This window comes from Pteropus vampyrus, unplaced genomic scaffold, assembly GCF_000151845.1.
Source record: "Pteropus vampyrus isolate Shadow unplaced genomic scaffold, Pvam_2.0 Scaffold126, whole genome shotgun sequence".
Taxonomy (NCBI): domain Eukaryota; kingdom Metazoa; phylum Chordata; class Mammalia; order Chiroptera; family Pteropodidae; genus Pteropus; species Pteropus vampyrus.
Window position 1 is genome coordinate 476,040 of NW_011888907.1, and position 8,411 is coordinate 484,450.

Below are 8,411 nucleotides of genomic sequence, written 5' to 3' on the forward strand. Positions count from 1 at the left end.
CCTAAATAATCATCCTTTTTACTAGTACAGTATTATTTTTTGCTTATAAGGATGTGTAATAACCATTTTACTACACGTCTGCTGATTGTAGCCCGTAAGAGTAGTTTCTACCTGTGTGTAAAACAGCAGCCTCAATGAAAAGGAGAAAAGGACAAGGTACCCCATCTATCGAATTTGTCACATGGACTGACTTTTACTTTGGGTGAGATTTCCAAAACAGTGGTCTTTTCTGCACTGCGACTGGGGGAGGGAGGAGGCTGAGGATACCCAGGTGATGGATTGACTCTTTAAAGAGAGATGATCAGTAAAGACTTTTTCTCCTGTCTTGCACAGGGTTTGCTCACATCCCAGTAAGAGGTCTTGCATCTAGTTCCCCAACAGCCTTCCTCTCTTTTTTAACAGAGCAATCCATGCCACCAGATTTCAATCACCAAAATGCTTTGATCTCTGTCGTGAACAAATTGGGAACCGTTAACCAAAGGTTTCTCTTGTCCTTGAAGATGCCGACATAAATTCGTATAGTCTAAGATCTCGCTTCTGTGCTGAACTCCTACCTCCCAAAGGACATTAAGGAATTCCATAAATACGCACTTTGGTGTAGTGTTGCCCAGACATGCACGCTCGCTGCAAAGCTGGCCAACGAGTATTATGACATGACACCTGTCACCAGGCTAAACCAAGAATGGTAGACTAAGGATCTCCAAAATTTCCTTCACTAGTTGGTTGTGACTTGAAAAACTAAGGGAAGATTATTCAAACATTACATCTGAATGTTTGTTTTCGTGTTCCAAAATATGCTGACACGGACACACAGTTCAACCTAACGAGCGCTGAAAGATGGAGAAACAACCCTATAACTGATAGAGAAGATGTGAAATCCTCATTCATCCGATGCCCTTTAGCAAGACTTCCAATTCATAAGGGGATTATTCATTCTACCTTCGTCAGTTTCCATTACCCCAGCTGGTTTCAAAGATGCTGACATAGAAAAAGAGAGGGACGACGGGAGAATAGATGCTGTAACAGCTGATGCAATACACAGAAGGGCATAAATACTTCTCACTGTCAAAGGTTCCAGAGAGGGCGTTTATAAAACAGAAACGCAGCTTCCTTTGCAGAAAGGGTAAATAATCTGAGGTTCAAAAATAAAAAAAGGATCTGGCAACAGTTAAGAAACCTCCAAATTTCTAAGGGAAGTTTAAACTCATCATGCCCGTAGTTAGATGAATAAATTTTAAGTAATTCTAAGATAAAACATTCCCCTAAAAATCTCCGGGTTTGGGTTATTCACTTAGAAGTTCTACTATAATCAAGTTTTCCATAAGAAGTTTTAGCCACTGAAATCTAAGAGATCTTCTTTAACAGCACCCTGTAGGGAAAACAAAAACAAAAACAAAAACAAAAACGAAAGAACCTTGCGTCTGAAAAGTTATTAGTCTGAAATGAAAGATATTAGTTTTTAAAAACAAGAGAAAAGGCTGGCTAGTTCAAGTTAGAAGCCCCGGGCAGAGGTTTCCAAGGCTCTTTTATTAGGGGACAGTCCCCTTTACAGCACAAGATTTCACATACGTGTCAGACAATCAGATCAGTTCCTAAAAATTAGGGGGGGAAAAAAGGGAAAAACAAAACAGATGCACTTCTTATATATATTAAATATAAATTAAAAGAATTTATAAAATGGTCACGTTTCTTACAGAATAAATGCAGAGTGTATTATGAATGCACCTCCAGGTTTAAGTTGCTTAAGTCGTTTTTGTTTTGTTTTCCAATAATAAATAAATAAAATTTGTTCTTAAGTTTTGGGTCCACCTGTGCCACAGCTGGGCTCTGAGTCACTGCTGGTTTTTCTTCCCTTGTCACTTCTGAGCGCAGCGTTTGATTGTACAGGGGTTACCAATTTCACTGGCCCGTCGGAGTACTGGCTGTCTTTTCGGGGTGGCATCCGCTCATTAATTCGGTCCAGACCTCGGGCTTCTTCAAAACTCCGGATCCTGTGCTGAAGCGAAAACCCTCTGATAGCTACAGAAAAACAGGAAAGGGAGGAGCTCAGTTAGACAGCAAGGCGGACAAGCTTAAAGCTTCTTAGCACACAGCAGCCTCCTAGGGAAAATCACAGAAGGTGGCTAAGGAGCACATGTCTGGTGAGGGCAACAGGCAATATCTGATTTGAATTAGCCCTGTCTTGAAGCTACTAATTCCTTAAGGCCCCAAGGGCAGCTGAAACTGTGCAAGTAATTTTCATAGAGGCTCAATACAATTAATCATAGCAGAAATATACCTGACAAGTAGCAAACAAGTTCTTACTTAGCCCCAGGACATTTGGCAAAGAGTTTCTTACGGGCCAGAAACGTGCTCAATGCGAGAGAAAAAAAAGGAAACACTAGAATAATAGAACAAGTTAAACAGAATAGTTATTTTAGCACAAATATCACAGTGACCACAAAAAAAGGTAACAAATGAGTTAATCTTTTTGTTTAGGACAGCTTTTTATCTTGCACAACCAGGAGCTGAACGTAAGTTAAAAGCCATCTAAAATAGCTTCTAATATTTTCTTTCTGATTGAACTTTTGTACTGTCAAGGAAAGGCACTTCCATTTTGAACTACCTTACCTAACGAAAACAATTAAATTTATAACAGTATCAATTCCAATGGTTTTCATCCACAGATTCACAGATAATTTGTTACTTAAATTTGCTTTTATCGAAACAAAGATAATTTAGTTTGACTGCCTTAGGGCAACTTCAGAAATGAATCAAACTAAATTCCTGTCTACTTTTGCCTCTGCTTTTGATATCCTTTAGAGGCATTAGATAAAGAGGCTGACCTGTTTGAATCTCTAGTGATCCGATGGATGTCTCTTATCTATGGAAGGGGCTATAGGACTAAACAAACCACTTGATCTCTTGTGACCAGTTGCTTAAGCTTCAGCCACTGCATTAAAACAGAGCCCAGAAAGGACTTTAGCTGTGGAGAGGGTCATTTAAATTACTACAACCACAAGATATTTTGTGAGCAAGCCTAGAAATATCTATTCCTTTTCTCACTGTTACAGTTCTGGTGATGCAATAATAAAAGATTTCAAATGCTGACAGTTTTTTTGTTTGTTTGTTTGTTTTTTAAACTAGTAGACAGACACATGATAACATCTATCACAGGAATATGGCCATACCTTCCCGGGCCTCTACGGCTTCTACTGTGGCTGTAAGAGGCAGGAGCAGTGGCATGCAAAAATGAAGACAGAAAAAGAGTGAGTAAACCAACGCAATGCTGCCAGCACAGGCATCCCAGGGTCCCACCTTGAGCTTATTCCCACCCATAATAAAGTCGACTAGCTAAGAGAAGCGAGAGGATTACTGCGGAAAAATTAATTGGGGGGTGGGAGCTGGGTATGAGGTGGGGAGAGTTTCTAATAATTTTAACATTTCAGGTAGCATGAGAACCTTTTAGCTAATGGCATCTATAGCTAAGCCAACTGGGTCAGTCAAACTGACTACAAGACACCAGGAGTTATGCTGCTCTCCTGATTTTAAATAGCCAGCTGCTAATTTACGTCTTGACACTCACGTATCAAAATAACTGGTAGAGTCAAATTATTTAACATTACAAGTGTTCTTCAATTTGTAATAGCTCAGATGGTATTAAATGAGCTGCTGCTGGGTCCTATTCAAAAAAACTTATTTAAAAGTACTTCTTATTGCTCTCAAGCAGCTTATGTGGGGTCCAATTGCCCTTTTTAATTACCTATAAAAAAGAATGGCCTTTGAATAACAGATTGGCATTTGGAAGGAGAGAAAAATGGGTTATAAGTGTGGGGTTATTTCTTGTCCGGGAGTGGAGTACTAAGGTGGCAAAGGCATAAAACTGTTCAATTCTGGATACAAATTCATGTACCATCTGAGATTAGATATAGCAGAGGCTGACATTTCCAACCAATATGGCTTCCATTCACTGCATGAGAGAGGAGGCCAATTATTAAGAAGGCCTTCTTCTCCCTCACTGATGGAAAAGGAAGCAATTTAAAAATTAATACCAACAGGTAAACATCCTTGCATCTGCTTTTAAGATAGTAAAAGCCCTAATATATGAAAAAGTTACAGGTTTTAGCCAGAAAGATCCTATTTGGAGAACCCCATCAGTTCCTCCAATACCAACTGGAGAGAATAATGAACAGTAACAGTTTGCTGTTCTGAGGCTTTATATATCGAGAGGAGAAACTGAGAGAATGGAAAGTTAACTTCCTAACAGTGTGAAAAATGGAAACTTGGAATCAACTTATCAAGTGTTTACATTTGTCAACCATATGTAGGCATGTGTTAAAGCAATGTCGCAGCCCCTCTAATCTCTTCAAACAGAACAAATAAACTTTCACGAGAAGATGATAGTGCCTTCAAACAGTGTATCACGGATGCAACTGTTAGAATATGGGAGAACAAAGCACTGCCTAAAATTATATACAGAATGTCGGTCTAATTAGAGTTTAAAAGCTACGCGAAAGCTATGTAATCGATGTGTACTAGTATCATATTATTTTAGGCCCTCCTAGAATTGCTTTTTGCATTGGGTATTAAGATATCAGCCTGTAATGAAGGACATTATAAGAAATAGTCACATAAAATTGAGAAACTGACTTTCTTCTGTACTGAAATCTATTTTTCTTTACTGAAATATAATTCATATACTGAAAAAATCACTGTTCAAAGGGTACGGTTAAATGACTTTAACACAGAGTTGGGCAATCATCACTACGATCTATGGTTGGAATGTTTTCATCACCCCAGAAAGAAACTCATTTCCCTCCCTCATGCCTGTCCCTTAACCCTAGATTTGCCTGTTCTGGAATCATAAATTTAATCATATAAAATATGATTTTAGTGACTGGTTTCTGTAACTTAGCATAATGTTTTCAAGGCTTATTCATGTCAAAACACACACCCATACTTCAATCCTTTTTATGACTGAATAGTACTCCACCGTATGAATATACCACATTTTATTTATCTGGCTCACTAGCTGATAGACATTTGGGTTGCTTCCACTTACTGCCTAGTAAGAAGAATGCTGCTATGAACATTCGTGCACAATTTTTTGTTTGGATATGTTTTAATTTCCTTAGGATACACAACCAGGAGTGGAGCTGCTGGGTCACATGGTAACTCCATGTTTTATCACCTAAGGAACCTCTCGCTTGGTTTCCCAAACATGACACCATTGTACATCCCACCAAGTTCTCCACATTCTCACCAACACTTGTTATAACTTGTCTTTTTTTTTTTTTTTTTAATCACAACTATCCTAGTGGGCATAAAGGGGTATCTCGTGGTTCTGATTTTTATTTCCTTAATGTCTAATGATGTTGAACATCTTTTCATGTACTTATCGACCATCTGTATGTCTCCTTTGGAAATACATCTATTAAAAATTTTCACCCATTTTTAAATGATTTGTCCTTTTATTATTCAGTTTTGAGAGTTCTTTATCTTTTCCAGACACTAGCCCCTTATCATATATATGATTTGTAAATATCTCCGACCATTCTGTGAGTTGTCTTTTCACTTTCTTCATTTTCAATTGCAGTACAAAAGTTAATTTTGATAAGGTCCAATTTACTCTCCAAGTAAAGTGATATGAACAGTAAAAGGTCTTATTCAGCTAATGCTGCAGTTTCCCAATGAACCTGGTACAACTGAGACATAATGAGAAAATGACAAAATAAACCCAGTTCCTGTGAACAAGAGAGAATAAGAAGCTCTAAAAAGTCGGCTCCAACTTTAGTTTTGTTCTTCTGACACATTCCTGAGGATTTCTATCAATTTCCGAAGTCTCAATAAGCAATCCTATATTAATTAAAACACTCATAGTCACATAAGAAACTAAGAGAAACTGGATATATTAGGTATTAGGGACTGAAAAAAAAGGCAGACCAAGGATTATAAACAAACAAATAAATCTACAAATAACACATCTATAAAATTCTTTACTTTTTACTCATCCTAGATTGGCATATTTGCTCTTTCAAAGTCTAGAGAAAATTGGTTCAGATTCAAACAACTTTATAGATCAGCAAATTTTAAAAATGTTTCAAGGATGTCATAGGACATTCCCTTTTTTCTTTGCCCATGTTACTTCCTATTAACTATAAGTTGCCTTCTCAGAGCTGCTCTCAGAATATGTCACATGACTAATTACCAAGCAAAGTAATAGTGGAAAGTTTTTTCCTTGTAAGAAACCACGCATTTTATTTGAGAGAAAAAAAATCAATCTGAAATAATTTACTGATCCTGTCTATGAAACTAGAGAAGTGAAGAAAATTAATTACATATTTTCAAGGAGAAAATGTTCATTCTTCCTTCTAAATAGCTAAACTCTAATATTCCGGTATCCAATTTGAATGAGGAAGAATTCAATCCCATTAAAAGAAGGAAAGGAGCTTGTTGCTATTAATTATTAGCAGTGGAATTTCTACTTCCTCTAAGTGGCAGAATGACAAGGAAAAAAAAAACTTAAGTAGAAACAATTCGACAAAACAAGGGGGCAAAAAAGCAATGAAACTCTAATTTGTTAATGCTTCAACTCCAGTTTTCATGCCTAGAATTAATCATCCAATGATGTGATCTCGTGTCGCTTCCTCTTGCTTGACCAGATCTGTTTATTCTGATATTGATAAAACATCAATCTTTTCATTCTAGAGTTTCATAAAGCCCTCTCCTCAGAAGTCAGTGCTCATATAATTTTTAGACTAGACATTTTGGTTGAAGAGATAACTGTGGCACTGGAGTAGGATATAGCTTGTAGGCAAAGAGACTAACTCTCTCTCTGAACAAGAAACTATAAGTAAAAAAAAAAAATTAAGGTATAAAACATACACGAGCAAGGTATTATCATGTACCCCAAACCGAAGTGTACAGCTCAGTACATTTTTATTTATGTATGTGCTTGTGTAACTACCATTCAGATAATGATACAGAACATTCCATTCCCACTACTCCAGAAGTCCCCTGTGCACGTTCTGGGCCAATATTCTCCCACTAAAGAAGTGTCATTCTGATTTCTATTACTATTGATTAGTCTGCCTGTTTTTGAACATCGTATAAAGACAGTCTGTGCTCTTTTGTGTCTAGCTTTTTTAGTTTACCATAATGTCTGTAAGATTCAACTATGTTTTTGCAGGTATTCATAATGTTACTTTTTATTGCTGAGTAGTATTCCATTGTATACATATAACATAATTTATTTATCTCTTCTGCTATTGATAGACACTTGGTAGTTCTCCATTTGGGGCTGTGATGAATAAAGCTAAGGTGAACATTCTTAAGTACATCCTTTGTGGACATATGCACTAATTTCTCTTTGATATGTATCAGGTGTGGAATTGCTGGGTTATGGAGTAGACGTGTGTTCATTTTCTGCCCAGTAAACAGTTTTTCTGAGTGACTGAACCAATTTGCAAGCCCACCAGCAATGTATCTAGTTTTAGTTCTCCACAAACTCACCAACACTTGGCATTATCAGACTTTTTCATTTTAGCCATTAGTGAATATGTAGTGGTATATCACTGTGGGTTTTTTTCAATAAATTTATTTATTTAAATTATGCAGTACATTGGTAACAGTATACAGTACATTGGTAACCACATTAAGCATCTTTTCATATGCTTATCTGCCATTTTGATACCCCCTTTTTGGAAGTGCCTGTTAAAACCTTTTGACCATTTTTAAAAAATTGGTCGTTTGCACTTTTCTCATTGAGTTGTATGTAGTTCTTTATGTATTCTGAATACAAGTTCTTTGTCAGATATATGTCTTACAAATATCTTCCCCCAGTTTATGGCTTGCCTTTTTTCTTTCTTAATCATGTATTTTTGTGAATAGAAATTCTTAATTTTAATAAAATTCAATTAAGTTTTTCTTTTAAGGTTAGTCCTTTCGGTGTTTTTTCTAAGGGTTCTTTATCTACCCTAATGCCTACTCTCCATACTTTTGTCTGGAAGTTTTACTGTTTTACCTTTTATATTTAAGTTATAATTCATTTGAACTAATTTTTGTATATAGAAAGAAGGGTAGAGATCCATTTCCCCCCCAGACGGATATCCAATTGATCTAGTACCATTTATTGAAAGAAGCCCTAATTTAAAAAAGAAAATTATTTTATTTTTTTAAAATCAAAGTATAGTTGATATACAATATTATATTAGTCTCCGGTGTACTGAACATAGTGATTCTTCATTTCTGTACCTCAAGATGTGATCGCAACCATGTATCACTGTACAAAGTTGTTATATTATTGATTACGGTCCCTGTGCTGTATATTATATCTCCATGACATATATTTTATAAATGAAAGTTTGTACCTCTTATTTCTCTTCACCTTTTTTGACCATCCCCCCAAGCCCTCCCCTCTGGCAACCATCAGT

The 8,411-nt window shown here is 36.5% G+C and overlaps 1 protein-coding gene across 2 annotated transcripts in view; it reads right to left on the reverse strand.

Moving 5' to 3' along the window:
* Positions 1-1,486: 1,486 nt before the first annotated feature.
* The window catches only part of PPP3CC (protein phosphatase 3 catalytic subunit gamma), a 78,129-nt gene continuing 71,204 nt past the window's right edge, over positions 1,487-8,411 (reverse strand). Inside the window, exons 14-15 of one of the 2 annotated variants that reach the window (XM_011366655.2) lie at positions 3,171-3,200; positions 1,487-2,019 (exon numbers count right to left, since the gene is read on the reverse strand). In XM_011366655.2, coding sequence (XP_011364957.1) covers positions 1,793-2,019; positions 3,171-3,200 — 257 coding nt within the window. In that variant the 3' untranslated portion in view covers positions 1,487-1,792. The remainder of the gene's footprint in view (positions 2,020-3,170; positions 3,201-8,411) is intronic. The other variant, XM_011366657.2, reaches the window with a different exon arrangement.